Source organism: Ambystoma mexicanum, chromosome 3q, assembly GCF_040938575.1.
Source record: "Ambystoma mexicanum isolate Mex_15411 chromosome 3q, UKY_AmexF1_1, whole genome shotgun sequence".
Taxonomy (NCBI): Eukaryota; Metazoa; Chordata; class Amphibia; order Caudata; family Ambystomatidae; genus Ambystoma; species Ambystoma mexicanum.
This window is the reverse complement of record NC_090926.1, coordinates 761,068,006-761,086,724: the sequence shown is the minus strand read 5'-3', so window position 1 is coordinate 761,086,724 and position 18,719 is coordinate 761,068,006. Positions and strand designations below refer to the sequence as shown.

The 18,719-nt window shown below is 45.8% G+C and overlaps 1 protein-coding gene across 5 annotated transcripts in view; it reads left to right on the top strand.

Annotated features, from left to right (window-relative positions):
* Nucleotides 1-18,719, top strand: part of ITGB4 (integrin subunit beta 4) — a 436,088-nt gene that overhangs the window by 368,083 nt on the left and 49,286 nt on the right. For all 5 annotated transcript variants that reach the window (XM_069654756.1, XM_069654757.1, XM_069654755.1 and 2 more), the window contains exons 31-32: nt 1,199-1,381; nt 2,643-2,774. In XM_069654756.1, the coding sequence (XP_069510857.1) occupies nt 1,199-1,381; nt 2,643-2,774 (315 nt within the window). The remainder of the gene's footprint in view (nt 1-1,198; nt 1,382-2,642; nt 2,775-18,719) is intronic.

The window sequence follows — 18,719 nt, the reverse complement described above, 5'->3', positions numbered from 1 at the left end:
AAGACTAAGAGACAAGAGCATCACAACCAATCGGTTGATCCACTGCTTCAAAAGGAGCCTATTGCTCAAGTAAGAGAAGTAAACATAAAGGTTCAGTGACACGAGGATTTGAAGAGATTGGTTACCGAGAGAAGGGCGGCTTATTATTAGACGACAGCCACAAAACAACCTGCAACACACTGCGAACGCCTTTCACTAACCCACTCCAACTGACAGCTCATTTCACACTGCCCTTCCAGGAATGACACTGCCTCTCTGTCAGTGAAACAGCCAGGTGATTAACTACAAGTTAAGCTACTGGCTCTCAGTAAACGAAGACTGACTCTGAATGAGACTTCCTTTCAGGGAATGAGACTGTGTCTCAGGGAGTGGGACTGCTTCTCAGACAACGAGACTGCCACTCAGAGACCTATACGTTCATCAGACTGTCAATAAGTGAGACTAGCCTTCAAGAAGTGAGACTCCTTCCCAGTGATTGAGAGCTCACACCAGATCTCTCCTAGGGAGACAGCATCCCAATAGACTTAATTCTAGTTAGTAGAACTCCATTACATTATAATAATCTATGTAGTCTAACAATTCACATAAACCTGCAATAAGAATACTCCACCAGTGTGGGAGACTCGCCATAAATGATGCTACAACCTAGTGAGGGAGATTTACAACCCAGTAAGTGAGACGTATAGGGCCTGCAAGCTGCTGCTGGTTCGTCTGTTTTCCTGCTAGTCCACGGTGGACCACAAATTAATGTATTTTCCCATATGACTGCATCATTGCCGCCATGCATATCAGATGTGTTATCGCCCAACTGAATGTTCCTTTTTCTTGCACTCTGCATAAACTAAGTAATAAATAAATAAACACACTTGTGACATAAAGGATATGCTCCAATGTTAGCCGCAGATGTATCAATCCAATGAGCTATCTCACCAGCGGTGATCAGGAAAGCGTGCTGAATTTCTATTTTATGGAAATGTGAAACATGTAAAAACTATTCAGAATGTATCCCTGGACCTCTGATTTGGGTTACAAATACTTCTAAATATGCCTGCATTTAGCTCAACCAATATTTTCACTCGTTGTCATCTGAGTAATGTAATTTCACATCTGGTTTCTGATCTATTTTCTGTGTATGTGACCTCATTTCCTTAGCATGAAAGGTTGGCTGAGTGAATGTCTCTCGTTTTGCCTCCTCTAGGACCCGTTGGCCAGATGAAGAAGGTCCTGATCAGTGACCCCAAGAAGCGGATGGTTCTGATTGAGAACTTGCGAGAGTCGCAGCCTTATCGCTATACCGTGAGAGCCAAGAACAGTGTTGGCTGGGGACCCGAGAGAGAGGCCACCATGAACCTGGCCACACAGCCCAAACGTCCCATGTCCAGTGAGTGAATTAAAAAATAAATCAGGAAGTATTCCTATACATAGGCTAGGAGTTCCAAGCACCTTGGTTGGGAATATGAAAAAATGGTGGACAGGTTTTGTACAGGGAACGCAACAGACCATGCAGGAGAATGGAAGCAGGAGAATTGAGGGCAATAATGACTGGGCCATAGAGGGAAATGCTAAAAAGGCTGTCGGGAGGATTATGGAGATGAACAGTGGCCTATCACAGTGAAAAATGGATCCAGGGTATGGAGGTGAATTGTGGTTGGGTCACTGAATGAAATTGTAACAGCCCATGCTGTGAAATATTGACACGCCATGGAGATCAATGGAGACAGGCTATGGGCGGGAATATGGATAGAACATGGACAGAAATGATAAATAAGCCCTGATAAGGAATGGTACACAGGCTGTGATGATGAATGGTAGACAGGGCGTGGAGAGGAAACCTGTCAGGCCCTGGAGAGGAAAAGTGGTTGGTCGATGGAAGGGAATCTTGACCCTGAAGAGAACGGTGGCATGCACTTGGAAGGGAATGGTGACCAAGGCATGGATGAGAACGGTGTCCAATCCATGTGATAGAGTGACCAGGCCATGGAAGTGAATGTTGATCGAGCCATGAAAATGCATGGTGAGCAATCCATGGGAGAAAATGGTGATCAAACCATGGAAAAAAATGATTTGCATGCTGCGAGTTGTGCCTGGGTCAGGAAAGCTAATAGTGATCACGCCATGCTAGAAAATATTGACCAAGTTATGAAGGAGAATAGTATCCAAGCGAAGAGAATAGTAGCCAAGTCATGGAAGTGAATATTGAGCTGGCCATAAAAGGGAATAGTGGCCAGGGCATGGAGGGGGTTGATCACAGGTCATGGAGGGGATAGTGACTATGCCATGAAGGCGAATGGTGACTGTGTCATGCAGGTGAATGGAGGCAGACCATCAAAGGAACGGTGTCTGGACCATGATAATAAATGGTAACCAGTCCACTTTACAGCTTGGGGCCCGGGCCATTTAGAGACTTAGCAATGTAGAAATAGGCTTAGAAGATGTTTAGAAGAAGGCCAGCATGTTATTTTCTTGCATAGAGCTTTTGTTTGAGTGCAAACCTCTCCTGACAGATTCTAACGTTTGTTTAATTTTTCGAATGATTTCAAAACTATTCAGGGCATTTGGGGGGCAGTGAGTGTGCCACCCCTGGAGTTGAAAGGTCGAAGAGTGTAAGGTGCATTTCACACCCTCCTCTCTCCTCTCTGCAGTTCCCATAATCCCAGACATTCCAATCATCAATGCTGAGGAAGATGATGAGTACAACAGGTACCTGATGTACAACGACGACATCATGCGCTCACCCACTGGTAGCAAGCGACCCAGCGTCTCTGACGAAACCGGTATGTACCATGTAATCTCTCTGCACCTTTCAGTCTCGCACATTGTATTTTAGTTAGAGAACCCTACTGGTAGCCCCTAAGGTTAGGTAAGACCTCATGCCTCACAAACCAGGGAATATTAAGGGATCGACAGACAGTCAGGCCATTATTTCTTTCATTTTCGTCTATACTATGCTTAGAAAAATGGTGTCTAAACACTGCTGTAAATAACTATGGGGTTTAAAGACTGCATGCTCGCCTAAGCTGATAGTGGCTGTTCCGGCGAGTTTTATACACACATGTATATTTAGTTTGTAAATCTAATTACAATATACATATACAGGAAAAAAGGTCACATTAAACTATGAATTATAAAAACAAGAAAGAGAAGCAGAGTTCCAGAACACAAAAGGAGATAATCTGGACAGAATTAGTGTGATTTGCGTGATAGAGATTAATTGACCAGGCACACCGAAGAGGGTACATTTAATATGGTTTATTGAGAGGGCAATGTAACAAACAGGGTTGGAGTAAAATCAAACTAAGTGTCTAGGTGGGTTTGCGGCTACAACAAACTTAAAGATCAGAGAAAACAAAGAGTTCCTGACAACACCTCTCCAGGATTAACTCTCTCTGAGGGGTCTCTTGTGCATATACGTTTTGCAGTGAAATCCTTACACTGGTGCTTAAAGGGTTCCTGCACCCTGATTCATTTAGTTTCTGGATGCAGGCTTAAAGAGTTCCTGCACCCTGATTATTCCTCCTCTGTGATTTGCTTTGTGGAGTCCTGGGTGTTTAAATCGCTTGGGGATCTGTAGAGGTTTTCCTTACCACGTGGGGTCTCTCGGTAGTCAGATGAGGATGTCCCAGCAAGGGAATGAGGACTCTGAGCTGAGGTCTTTGCAACTCCTAGAAACAGGGGTACAAGCTGGGAAATGTAGGCCAGTGGAAAGGGCAGCCAGCTATCCTGCCTACAGCTCGCCCATGTGAAGTCTCATCCCCTAGACTCAGCACTCTACTCTCCTCACTTCCTAGCTCTTGCCTCCAAATCTCCCCTGGCTTCATCTTCTCCCGACTGTACTTTCTTATTCCAAATGTCTGCTTCTGCAATTCATCTTTCCACAAACTAGCAGTCTCTCCTTCAAGCGCTCTCCTTTCTCAACCATCTATTGTCACTCTGCGCTTCTTCATTATCTCTACTATCGGTCTCATCTTTTCTACCCGATTAGGCTCCACCCGTGTCACAAATCTCAACTCAAACAACCTCTTGCCTTTCTCATCTCCATTGCCCCTTTGGGTGCTTATCTCCTCACAAGCTGTCATCTCACTTGTTCACACTTGTGGGTACCTGTCTCCTCACAAACACCAGCCTGCAAGGATCGCTTGCCTCGTCTACCTTCTTTGTTCCTCTGGACATCTGCCTATCCACAAGCAATGACTTCTTTGCCCCTTTGGGAACCTCCTGCAACTTCCTGATAAACAACCCCCATCATATTATGCTATGCAGCGGCCTCCAGAATCTGGCATACTCCTCATGCTCCCCTTTTCAACTTCTGGTGCACATCGTTCTCCTTCTCCTGAAATAGATCTCTCTCGGCCAGATCTGCACTTTTCTCTTACTTCTTAGATCCCCTTACTTTAGCCACTACATCCCTACTCACTATTTGCCTCTGTTCCAGCGACTCATCCACTCTCTAACTCTTCCCTCTTGGGCTTTGGCTCCAGTCCCGCTTTTCAGCTCTTGGGTTCCTGCTCCAGCCCCTCTCTGCAGTTCTGAGGGCCCTGCTTATTCTTCCTACCCGCTCCAATGCCGCACCTACTCCATACACCTACCCTGCCTGTCAGCAAGCCTGGGCTTATACAGACCTGATATACCTACCCCTGGCCTGGACTCACAATGAGGGCCTGCACCTGTGCTGACCAATTGATGAGAGACAGGGATTGGCTTGGCTTAACAGGGTCATCTGGACTCATATACATCTGGTCCAATATTCCAGATACTCTGAGGGTAGTTTGCCAGATTTTCAAGTTGCCACCAGTGAGCTGCTGGCATCCCCTGAGCCTGCATTTGCTGTTTATGGGCCCTGGAATATGGCCTTCTGTGTATTTTGAGTTTGTGTCAGTGGTAAGTGGGAAAAAGTACTTTTGAATTAGCTGCCGTTCACGTTGCTCTGGAAGTGTTCCTGATGTCAACGCCACAGAGAAATGACCTCAGCATCCTGTGACCTATTCTGCTCACTGCAGCTGGACGGTTAAAGTATGTAAAGGGCGGGCTCCGCGGAGCATATCTGGTGGAAATGCCTAAAAATTTCATCGTTTTGGGGGGAAGTACGGGAGGCTCAGGGGCAGGCGTTCAGGCTGGAAGACAAAAGGACTCCAGCGCAAATCCTTCTGGGCGTCCGGGAGGGATTGGAGGCAGGAGAACCTAGAGGAAGGGAGAAAGCTAAAGTTATAATGACTCTTGCTGCAATGCTGTTAATAGCCCAGAGATGGAAGGGTCCAAAGGTCCCTATGATTCAAGACTGGTTCCGAAAGATGTGGGAGATAGTGGCCTTGGAATGGGTGACTTACGCCATGGACAATAAGATCCAGCGCTTTGCGGCAGATTGGGGGGAATTACTGAACGTTCTCAAAGACGATTTTAAGTTGATGTGGTGCCCACAGTGATTGAGACTGTTGGATTTGCACTGACTGTAGAAGTTTACCCCGTGTGGACGGTGGTTGAAGGGGTCAAGCTCGTTGCCGGGGGGGATGTGGTGGGGATGGGGGAGGGGGTAAGGGAATGTTTACTTGTTGTTCTGTGAAAATCAATAAAAAGAGTTTTCAACAAAAAAAAAGTATGTAAAGGGCTCTGCTTCATGCTGCTGGTTCTCAAAGCTGATCAAGTTGACGAGTTCACTTACTTGAGTGATGCACCCTGCCTGAGCTGGTGGCATTGAAGGGGCAGCACTATTAACCAGAAAGGCTTGTCTTTGAGCCTGGAGAAGCCATTGCATCATTGCTGAGAGTCAGTGTCATATTTCTCAATCCCGGGGATGAATCTTCCAAAGGGACAGTACACAGATTTGTCAGCAGGTGCCTGTCCCTGCAACTTCCCCTTGCCTAAAGGAGGGAACTAAGTGACGGTGACCAGGAGATCCCCCATGTGACTCCTCTGGGTTCATCATCCTCTAGCAGATGGGTTCCCGGCACCTTTCATCACCCCACTAAATATCCCAAGAACTACACTTAGGAGCAATTTCCAAGATATCATGCAATCATCAAAATAATTATAGTTGTATGAATGTCCTTGTCATTATACCAGTAATAATGTGGGGTATGCACTTAATATTAAAACTGTTTTTAAAAAATGTGCATATTCGAACAAACAGAGTCAATCTCTTATGTGTGCATACAATGTAAAGCAGAATATAACATGGCTATGCTATCTTATATGGATACCTCCGATAGCCATCCCAGGATAAGAAGTCATTTAAATAGCCTAGATTAAATGTTTTAATTTAAAATCGGTTTGGCATCCAACTTGGGCCAGAACCCATCACGTGATGTCTAGAACTGGATTCTGAAGATGGGTGCTAGCCCCATGTACAGAATGAGAACAGTAGATGGCAGAGAGGGCAGATCCTTGGGTTAGAGAGTGATGGGGAGATGTTCTACCTTGCCCCCAAACAACCTTCACTGTGCTGGTCTATGTGCTGGGACTGAGGAAGAGAGTGGCTCACCTCATAGCAGAGGCTAATGACAAGCTGCAGGCAGGGCAAGCACTATGTCCAGAAGGCCTCACTTGTTCATTTGTTTCCTGGCTACTGATCATTGGCCCTAAAGCTTTGCAAAATAAGTGGCCAGGGCCGTACAAAGTTGTCCGACTAGGGGAGGTCAACTATTTAGTGGATCTGGAACGCCCGAAAGAGGCTCCTCAAGTGTTCCCTATAAATAGATTGAAGACTTTCATACCTAGGGTGGAAATGGGAGCCCTGTCTTTGGCCTCAGACAGGAAAGAAGAGCAGTTAGCACAACTTCCCGATTTATTCCAAAGTAGCCCATCAGATGGCTCCATTGAGGGTGTTAAATCATCCCATCAACTGGCCATGCAACAACAAGAGGTTTAAACTTCGCTTAGGCAGCGTGCTTCCTTGTTCTCACTGACCCCAGGATGGACACCTTGGTGTCAGCATGACATATATACTGGAGACAGTCAGCCTCATCACAAGTTGGGCAGAGCGATAAAATGCGGCTGTAATGCTATTACTGCTGCATTTACCGCTCCGCCCAATCACGAGTTGGGCATAAAACTGGAGTTTTATCTCCAGCTTTTTGCTGGAGGTAAACATCACAATTCTCCACCCATTTTTGGTGTAATTAGCGCGGCGCTAATTGCACGAGCACTAATATCACCACCCCAGCCCGAATGGGAATGGGGCCTTAACCCCCGGACCCCTGTAACTCAGGGTCCGGCGCCGAACCGAGTTGCCATAACCCACCCAACTTGTGATGAGGATGTCAGACAAAATAAAATCCCACATCAAATTAATTTCAACAAAATGTTGGAAACATAGGGTGATAGAGTAGGTGCTTTTTGTACCAAGACCACTGGGCTGGACCAAGGACTACTACAGGGCTCAATGATATGATATAAATGCCACATCATATCATATCAAGTAGTCCTTGGTCCAGCACAGTGGCCTTGGTACCACAAGCAGGTACCTCTGATTTGAGGTTCTGTGTCGATTACAAAGCTCTTAATGCTGGCCCCAGGACAGATGTTCCGCCCCTACAAAAAATGATGAGTTGGTGGATAAGCTAGGTGCTGGCAAGTACCTTAACACTGTTCACCTTACTTCAGGCTATTGGCAAATCGCTATGACAGAAGACTGCATTTCCAACACCTCAGGGCCTTTACTGGTTTTGGGTAATGCCATTTGAGTAAAAAAAGGCCCCTGCTACATTTCAGAAGTTGTACAAACATGTCCTGAATGGACTTGATGAATTCTCCATAGCATATTTTGATGATATTGCCGTCTTCAGTCCCACGCAGAAAGATCATGTGAGACACCTCCAGATTGTACTGCAGGCTCTTCAACTGGCCCACTTGACCATAAAGGCAATCACATGCCAGACTGAACAATGATGAGTGACCTACTTTGGGTACGAGGTTGGTTGGGGGCACGATTCAGCATCTAACCAGCAAAGTACAGGTTGTACAAGAATAGGAGCCCCCCAACCCCCACACAACACAATCCCAGGTGAGGGTGTTTCTCACTGTGTACTACATGAATTGTATAGCAGAGCAGATTATGGCACCATAGATGCTGCTTTGACTGCTCTGACTACTCAATACAAACCTACAAATGTTTCTTGATCTGAGAATTAGAAGGCCTTTCAGTGCTTGAAGACTTCTTTGTGACAGTCCCCTGGTCTCAGGGCACCTGACTATCTGAAACCCTTCATAGTGCAGACTGATGCCTCTGACACTGGAATAGGAGTAGCCCTCTCACCGCTAGATGACAAAGGCAAGGAACACCCTATCTGTTTCATTACCTGCCTCTTTACAGATCTCCTGAACACCTTCATCAGTGTGTCAACCTCAGGAACAATGAGAACAACCAGTCCCGATCTATGCTTGAGGATCCTGCCATTGGAAGCACTCAGAAAAGTCCTGAAACCTTCCTGTTGGCTAGCCAGACATCCTCCTGGTCTATTTCGCTGCACTAGTCACTGTTCTGACATGAGCCTTGGGACTTCGTGGATTCTCAGCTTGTGGAACAACAGGCATTTCCCTGAAGTTGCAGCTCTCCACTGCAAAAAGGGGCCATGCAGGACCAGTTTCTTTGTTTCCGCCATGAGGGTCGCTTTCTGCCATTTTCTTCAAGTGGTCTTTGCTGCTCGCTGTCTGGGGTCATCAACAGAGTGGTAGCCCCATTGTCAGTGTGTCTTGGGTGCCCAGCTGTCCAGTGTTCATACCCGATCAATCATAGTATGGAACTGTGATCTAGCCGGACCGAGAAACCTAATGCCTAACGTGACCTCTGTACATGAGGCCCCGGAACTATCTTCAACAGAACCACAGCATTGGTCCAGAAGTGGCAGCAAATTCAGGAACTGCTAGAGTAATCCCTGAGCGACTCTGAGTACAGGGGGAAAGCAAGCATACCTGTTTTGGCCCCCCTGTCTCCTTAGGCCTGCATGGGCTTAACATTTGGGCCCTAACTCTCGCTTTCCTAACCGTGAATGGTGGTGTTCTGGTCAGGTATCATCTACTGGGCATCCCCTAAGTGGTTGGATTGGGAGAGGGTCTGCTAAGAACTTTTCTCCAGTTCTTATTATTTTCTTTGGAACACTTACAAACTGCCTGCTGACTCTAGCCAACACTTGTTCAGACTCCTAAAGAAACTCCTAGTCTCCTGAAAAGATTTATGATGGGACCTGTGACACTAAGGACACTAGGCCACTCCTTGTCTAGCTAGGGAAGGCCTTTCTGAAGATAGTACCTTAGTTGTCAAGGTTTTGTATGGTGTTTCTAATTCTTTTAGTTTCAGCCTATACGTTTTCTAGCTATTGGTTACTTAATTGGTTCTATTTTCTGACTTGCTTTACTACATCTACAGTATACTAAAACTGATTCTAAATGTATTTTAAATGATAAGTGCATGTGCTCTCAGCAGAATACACCAAAGTAAAGGTGTACATAATAAAAGTAAGTGTTTTAGTGTGTTACTTACCTGTGGGTTTTCATTGCTAAGGGTGTGTCTGGGGCATAAATAAATAGCTATGGGGCAATGCATTTGTCTTTGAAACAAGACAACGCGAAGCAACACAAGTTCGAATCCCGGTCCCTCGCTTAGAGGCTTGTCTCCAGTATTAAGCGTGTTATAAAATATTAATTAATAAATGTTATGCATTCAGGCTAACTTGTATTTTAAGAGTGCACTGTCTGTGCTTAACTGTTTCTTTCCCCGTTCACATACACTCCTAAATCTAAGCCGTGCTGTTCAGTCACACTACCCAGATAGAGTTTGGCTAGACTTTAGTGTTTGTCCCTGTTCATCAGAATCTGTCCACAGAGCTCATTCTGAAAATTCATCTTAACACTGTCCCTAGTGGGATGGCTACAGGATATCTGGTAGCACAATCCATAACCACCAGTAAAGACTTACCACTACAGCCAGTGGTACCAAAGGAGCTTGGATTGTTGCTCCACCTTTGTCAATTAACTGACCAGTGGGGCAGCTCTTAAAGTCGTTTTCTATCTGGACCCACATCATATCTCAGTAGAAAAACATCACTAACCTCTCTGTGATCCTCTTTGCTCCAAGATGACTGGCAATCGGAACTACATGTGCCAACTGTAAGAGGAAGGGTTGCACAGACTGGGGGACCACCAACCACTTATGGTCTCCAGCGGAGGACTCTATTGGTTCACTTAAATTAACCCATCCTCGAAATAAATCCTATGTTTTCCAGGGAGCACACCCTCCAACTGGGAACCAGCCTCACGCTTGTGGCCTTCCAATGATGGGCATTTGCTCTGGCCTTTATTGGGTTCTTCACTGGAAGGAAACCCTTTTGAAAGTAAAATTTGTGTTTTTGGGTGATCACTAGGGTTTAGAACTTATGACAACTCCTCTTACTCATCAAGTTCAGATGCTGTGCCAAGCACCTCAACAGCAGTTCCAGATATTTAGGGTTGACGATCTCTTGCACGTCTTTTGAATCTTTCACTCCTTGGCTTTGGGTTCCCCCCTTTGAGTTAGGCTTTGCCTCATTTGTCTGAGACCTAGTACTGGTTCTTTCTGCTGTATCACCTACAATACTTAACTCTTTACGGTACTTTCCCAGCAGAACTCCCCCTGGAACATTGTTAAACTGGATTTCTACAATCTGGCCTGGTAGACAGATTATAGAAGGCCAACCTAGTTCTGGAAAACATGGATACTCTGACAGGTTAGCCACACCCAATCAAGATAAGTGTAGAGAGTGGTCAAGGCTTAGGGCCTCATTACACAGAAGGCGGTAAACCATGGTGCTACTAGCACCATGGTTGCCGCCGGTACCATACCGGTACCACCATGGAGAAAAGGGGAATTACCACCCCATTCCAAGGTTGGCAGGGCGGTAATTCCCCCTTTCTCCATGCCCCTTCCCCATTCCCATTTTTGCCCCATAGGGCATAATGGGAATGGGGAAGGCGGTTATTACGGTACCGCAAATTGCGGTACTGTAATTAGCACCAAGGTCCCTTTGCGGGTCCCAACTTTAACGGCTGGTCTACACCAGGCGTTAAGGTCGGGTCCCGCAAAGGGACCTTGTAGTAAGGCAGTAAGGGTTAACGGTCACCGGTACCCTTATCAGTGACCGTTAACCCTTACCGCCTTCCGTGTAATGAGGCCCTTAGTCTCAGGAGAAGGTGAGTGGGGTAAGGGGTCCACAATGAATCGACACAGTGAAGCAAATAATAATTCTACTTAGACAGGTAAGTACAAAAATGCTCTGAAATAAGGAGGTAGCAATATCACACAACACCCAATTATAAAACATATATACAATCACCTTTAAGTTTGTAGGAATGCATACAATAACTCATTCAACACAAAAGAAGGTAAGTAATGATGCAGTAGAATGAAATGAGTTCATAAGAATAATACCCTAACTTTATAAGTCCAATCCGTATGATGTCTTGTGCCCAAAAGCCACAAATCGTCTTCATAGGAGAGCGCACAGATGTAGGAAGAGTTCTTGTACTGGTGAAAAAATGTTCCAGAAGATACTTCAACAATGTTAAGGTCAGTACAATGATTTCGTATCTTTAGGTACAGGTTTTAGATGATGTGATCAAAAAGCAATGGAATGGAATACAGCTATGTTTATTCTAAGGCTTATTATAGGGGAGACGGGTGGCTGAATGCTTTTTTTGAGTACTCACCCCCTGAATCCAACTTTTCCAGCTGACTTGGTGGGTCGACTGGGGGTCATTGGCTGTCAGTTTTCCCACTGTTTGTTCCAGTACAGGATGTCCACTGTTTGCGGGTCCAAGGATTTCTCCGGTCAGCTGCTGGTGCAGGATGCAGCCCTTGTGAAGAATGCACGCAAGATTCAACGATGCAGGACTCTTCTGGACACCACACAGGACACAGGGAAGCCACTTTCATCGACGGTCACTGCAAGCAATGATGGCAGGTGTCTCTCCAGTCACGGTTGAAGAAGACCTTCCAGGACCAGATCCCTTGATGCTGGGAAGCTGATACTTGACAGGAAGGCGACTTGTAACATGAGCAGGTGAGCAAGGGAGGTTCAGGTAAAAACGCAGTACAGCGACAATTCTAGCTAGGTGGCCCACTGGAGAGTTGGTCAGTTCACTGGGTGCTCTGGGGATACTTGCAAAGTCTCTGGACGGCTGGATCCTCGAGAAGGTGTAGAGACTGGTTGATCCCACCAGTCCAAGGGTTGAAGCACTGCAGAGGGCCTTCACAGATCATGCAGTCCAGCAAAGCTTCACTGGGCCAAATGCAGGAAGGGATGCCAAGCTTCTTCAGGAGTCATCCACGTATCTTCAATCGGCTGCTCTTCTACAGAGGATACTTGGCTCCAACGCTGATCTGCAAAAATGGCTGCAGTAGTCCTCTTCTTATGCTAAATCCTGGCTGTAAGCAAGTCCAAGCCCACCAATGGTAAGGATGTGCACCATTCAAACAGGCCAGCAGTGATCCAATATGGGACCACTGTGGGTTTCACTCATGCCCCACACCTAGGTTTTCAGGCACAACGGGTGTGGAGTGGGACCAGACAGTCCTACCCAATTCCTGGGTCCACACACACCAGGCCAGCAGTAGGCTGTGAAAGCAGCTCCTTTCCTGGGCAAATGCATGACCATTTATGGGATTTCCTCCCGTGAGAAGGCAGGAAGAAGACCAAACAACAATATGGCCAAAGGACAAACAAAAATATCTCGTGGCACATGCATTTTAGGGCACTAGCTAACTTTAGTAGCGAGACGCGGTAAACGCAAATTTGCGCACTAAAAATAATGCAAACAAGGTAAAAATGTATCTGCAGCCACAGGCATGTCTTTAGGCATATATGAAAGTAACCAGAAATCCCAAGTGTAAAGGTCTAGGGTGGTGCAATGCAGTGCAGAGGGAATACCTTTGTAAAATGCTGTGTGCACTGTTAAAAGCTTACACAAACAGGTAAAAAGATAAAAGCAAAACATAGTTTTCCAGTACGGATAGTCTGAAGGACTGATCAGTTTCCCCATGACAAAATAAGCAAAAGACCAGGTGAGTGAAGCAGAAGGCTTCACTTCCATGTACAAATACAGGACAGGTTCAGAAACAAAAGCAAAAGATCTGGGGGTCCATAGAATGTGGAGGGAAAGTCACCTAAAGAGAAATCTTTCCTGACAAACATGCCGCTGAACACTCATAGGAATCCTACTCTGTTAGGGGAGTTTTCCTAAAGTCTTCCTGTGATAAGACTTTATAAAACTGTCCCTTGGTATACAGGCCCCAACATCTAGTATAGCTCTGTACTACTCAAAGTTCTGGTAGTATGGCAGAGCAGCCCGGCTTATTTTAGGAGGGAGATATGAGCTGTTTGTAAGTATAATGAACTCAGTAAATGCATACGCCCAAAGAAACACTTACACACTTGTAGTTATAGTAAAATATATATTTATTTTAAATACACAAGGTAAAGTTATATTCAGGTAAGTAAGGACTATTTCAAACTAATAAACACAATAGAAAATAAATGCAATACTTCAGATGAGTAAACCATAAGTTAATAATTGTACAGTTAATTCAACACAGGGCAAAGGTGAGTAAAATCACTTGTTATAGCAACTCAGAAAATGTTGTTTTAGGAATAAAAAGGTTGAGCAACACCAGCAATAGCATGTCAGTACTTTAAGAGACTTATTTTACTTTTCAGGTGCCTTAAGGGTTGAGGAATCCATCCATATCTAGGTATGAGTTCTTCAAAGTCAGATTAGAGGTACAGCAGATAAGACACAGATGCAGAAAAGGCAAAAAGTTCCAGAGGATTTTTCAATTATAAGTAAGTAAAGGGCTTTTGTTTGTCAACAAGGTTTCAGGGACCTTGGGAAAGGCTCCCTACGGGCGAAAAGCGTTAGGCCTGGGCGAACGGTATGGGCAAACACCCAAACACTGGAATCAGCACTCCAGCAACAAAGGAGAGACAGAATGACTCAAGGTATGTACTACCATGAGTCCCACAGTACCTGAGGAGTTATGAAGAAGATGCAGCTGGATTCTTTCACGGTGCAGCAGCCTTGGACACAGTCTCCTGTTCCTTGTTTGTGGTGAAGAAAGGAGGGACTCTGGAAAGTATGTCACAGCAGCAGTCAAGGGAAAGGCCTCTCCACAAAGGATTCTTCATGCTCCAATGTCGGTCTGCAGTTTTATCATCTTTCCACAGACTCCAATGCGGAATGGTTTCTTGACTGAACAATCTATCTTGCTTGCTCGGTCCTGCACTATGGTGTGGGGATTTGGAGGAGGGGGATCTCGCCTCTGGAGGTCCGGAAGGAGTCCACCAAAGTTTCGGGAGAGTTTGTTCACAGGAAGATGATGCACTATAGGATGGTCGCCGGTCCCAGGTTACTGGCAGTTTGCAGCCAAGGAAGGTAGCAGCACGTTGTGGGATGGCTCAAATTGCAGGGTGTCTTAGGAATGATTATGCCCACCAGTCCAAGGGAGGAAGTCGTCCTCTTTATAGCATCACTGTTGATTCGAAAACGAGATCACAACAGCCGCGGTCACTTCAGCAGGCTTCACCGGTTGCTGGAAGGTGCTGCAGGCAATCTCTGGTCATCTTCCTCTTCGGTTCTTCTGTTTCAGTGGTCGGCTTGTCTTTTCCCTCAGGATCCTCACCTTTTATCTGTGGAAGCAGCCAATTAGCAGTCATGCATCATTCAAATTTTGGGTGGTGGCTGTCCATTCAGGACAGGCAGCCTCCCAGTTGGAACTGGATCCAGGCAGGCATGCCAGAAGACAAGGGGGTGTGGAGTTTCGAGCTCCTCCCTCATTTCCTGTCTTTACAGACACTCCTTGGTGGGCTTCCCAAAGTATTCCCGCCGAAGACAAAAGCCAAACCAGGACAATCCCCACCCATGCTGGTAGAAAAAGGACCAAGAAAGGACAAGCACACACAAAATGGTGAAAAAAGAAGAGGGCCACCATTTGAGTCTATGGTGCACTACCGCAGCTGTGAACAAACCCAGGTTAGGAAACATGCCACAAGTTGGTAGAACACGTCCACTGCCACCAGCCATTCAGATATGTCTGGCATTCTAACAGAAATGTTACAGGAGCATGAGAAAGGAGATAAAGTTAACCCCTCAGCACTCCACATATGGTGTGTGCTGGTCTCACAAAAGTAAAAGCTAACAAGGATTAAAAGTATCCCTCTAACCTTGAGAACAGCAGTTCTCACAGAAAAGAAAAGAACATTAAAAAAAAAGAGCCCAGAGGGCTCCCAGCAACACTACACAACAGCTGCTGTGTGCTGCAAAAGTGAAACACAGATGCCTTCAAATGTATGGAGGAAAGCATGACTCCATAAAACAAAGTAAAAACATGATGAGCAAGAATGAATGAGGGGGAAAAAGACTCCCCTGATTCAGGAGAACAGGAAAAAGGTCCAAGAGTCCAGCAAAAAAACATTTGAAGGGGGCCATCGGCCAAATGGGTGAGCTTTGGAGGAGCTCTAGCAAACTCTTCTGGATTTAGCAATGAGGAATCCAGCACGTCTGACTGCCCAAAGTGTCCCTGATAGCTGTGGGATCGGGCGCATCTACTAGTACAGTATCTTTGAAGGAGCACTTAGTGTTATCAGGAATAGCAGCAAAGTCTTCAGCCAAGTGGTGCTCCTAGGACTCAAGGCCCCCTAATGTAACCTCAGCTCATACAACTCTGTGGAAAGAGTCTGAGGAGAAGGATGCCACTGTGTGAATACTTCCCTCAAAAGAGAAAGCCAGATTCTCAGATTGGACCCCCAGTGTCTTACCCCTACATCCGCAGTCTGCCTTCACATGATCACTTGTGCCCCAGGTGACACAAGACTCTGTAGGAAATGGCCGGTCTCTTGTCTGAGATGATGAAACTCACTAAATCTTCCAGGATCCCTGTGTGGTACAGTTAGTCCATGGTTCTGCACTCTGGTGAGACAGACAAAGACATCCAGTTCCTGGCACTGGACAGCTGAACGATCCTGGCACAATGAAGAAAAGACCACCATATTTCTAACGACCTCTGGCGAACCCCATGAAAGGATGCAGGCAGGAGACAATTATGACCATTGCGATCAAATGGTGGAAGACAAACCTCATAGTGGAAACAAAGAGCTGAATCTGCAAGCAGAGGTGTTGCTTCGGGTGTGGGGGGGTGATGCTGAAGGTGCTATAGACCCGGGTCTTTTGGTTGTAGCCCCGGATAGAAGCTCAGGGGCTACAACCAAAAGGCTATAGCTAGCCCCGAGTCCCGCCAGTCCCGACATTAGCTTAGCCCCTGATCTTTTCCAGACCTAGCAACACCCCTGTCTGCAAGGCTCCTCTTCGTGCTGGAGAGCTGCAACTGCAGGGAAGGTCTCATTTTCTACAAATCAAGGGATGGAACTCCGGACAGCGACCGATGCAGTGAAGTAGCCCAGGCAGAAGCTGGTCAGTCCATAGGGTGGTCCAGGGACACTTCCGAAGACTTCCATTGGCAGGTTTATCCAACAGGGGTCAGGACTGATAGTTCCCACTGGTCCAGGGGTCGAAGCACCAGTGAAGGTGTTCCGGAGGCCAGCAAAGAGCCGGCAAGGCTTTGCCAGTGCAGTTGAAGAAGGCAATGGAGATTGGCTGCAACAACGAGTTCCTGGTATTCAGTGGGATGCTCCTCTTTGAAGGACTCTTGGCTCCAACTACAATCTTAAGAATTGATGCAGGAGTCCTCCTTTAGTCCTAAATTCGAGCCTGAGTTACCCTAGAGCCCACCAATAGTAAGGTTCTGCACCATTCAGACTTGCATGGGCTGTCTAATCATGGAGAGCCACCAGTCAACACATCTGCCCAGAAACAGATACGCTTTAGCCAGGATGTGGACTGGGACCAGACATTCCCAGTCCACAAATGCAGCCACAAACGCATACCGCCACTTTTCCAGAGAAAGCCAAGGCTTTGCCCGGGAAATGGCTTACCATATATGGCAAATCCAGTCCTGTGAGGGCAGGAAGAAGGCTAAAATACAAGATGACCAAAGGACAATGCGAAATCCTGTGGCACTTTCATGTTATAGCATATAGTACTGTAAAGGGCATTATGCAGTGAAATTCAAAAGTGCATGCGAAAAAGTAAAAAAAAAAACAGTAGCAAAATATCCACTGCCACCAGCAATGAACCATGATAATACTAAACAATGAAATGGAAAGGGGTACAAGGCATCCCTCCCGCACTTCACTGTAAGGTGATGTGTGCAGTGTAAAACCAATCAGGAATTTCTTAATAGGGGGCGGAGTCTCCCTGCACTGATAGGCATAGGGACTGATCACTGCCCCCAAAACAGATGAGCTAAACAAGATAAGTAAATCTAAAAGTCTTTAGTTACATCCAAGAATCAGTTCAAAAGAACAGCAAAAAGCTTGGTGGTTCCAAAAGATGTCTACGGAGGGAAAACACAAAACAAGAATTTTCCTAACAGCATGGACGATGAGAGCAGGTATTCCTTGTGATGAGCGTGTAAGATACCTGAGGTTTGCTGCAAGCGTTTCTTTGTGCTCTCATGGGCTAGACATGCTCACCAAGTATTCGCACAAGTCCTCTGAAAGAACCTCTACCAGACCACCAATAAAATACCTGTGTGGTGTGGACTAGATCAGCCAAACGCTTGCAAATGTAGACAACAGCGTCTCATTGAAGAGTTGGTGGGACAATACTGGCACTTTCTCAAACATTGAAAATTGAGTATCCAAAAGTAAAAGGATACGTGACTTAACAACCTAAAACAAACAACTCTTTTTCAGATTAGTGTGCAATTTGGATTGCTTTGTCTCCACTGTCTCGAACATGGCAAGACCCCATGAACAGTGTCCCTTGCATGCCTGTGCACCGGGCAAACAGTCTGGAAACGGTGCCCCCAAACACAGATGTGTGAGATTTTATTTTGGGGGGAATGGAATCGAGCAGGTGAGCCATCATTGCTTTATGAATATGTGAAGAAAGATTATGCAATGCTGTCTGAGAATTCCTAAGGGTTTGGGAAACGTATAAGGATCTTGGGTACAGTAGCACATTTACATAAGTGAGTCTGGCAGAAGACCCATATGCTCTAACAGCCATTCCTGTGCATACGTCAGAACAGTGAGCATGCCCTTCAGTGTATCCGTTTATAAGCACAGCTGCATCCCCTAAAATACCTGCTGGTCATATTTAGTCCCTCCGGAATGTTTGTTTTGAAGTCTGGTGTTTTCTGGGTTTGGGGACATATCGGGGAGTTCTGCAGATGAGTGAAAGCCATATCAGGCATGTTTAAGCTTTTAGGACATATGGCATAATTCTTGTGTTACTGGTTACTGGGCATTTGAGATCATTTTCTTTTTACATATTAATGAAATCATCTGTTGCACCTGAGGGAACAGCATCAGACATTTAAAAGCGGGCATAAATCCCTTCGATTGACTTCTGTGGGAAGACATCTTATAGTTAATTTTGCTTGTTTGTCTGCATATTTGCAAAACAAAGACGTCTGGCCATGGGACTCTAGGAAACATGTTTCAATAAGAAAAGGAGCGAGATCAATTAACTGTAAAATGACCTCCTATTTAAGTCAATTGGAAGGGGTCTTTTTTCCAGGCTAATTTAGATATTTTTACATGTCTGTTGTTCTCCAGGGTGCAACAAGTGATTGCATCAATGCACAGGAAGGCCTCCTTTTGGCATATTTAATATCTGAGTGTACGTTTGATGGAGGG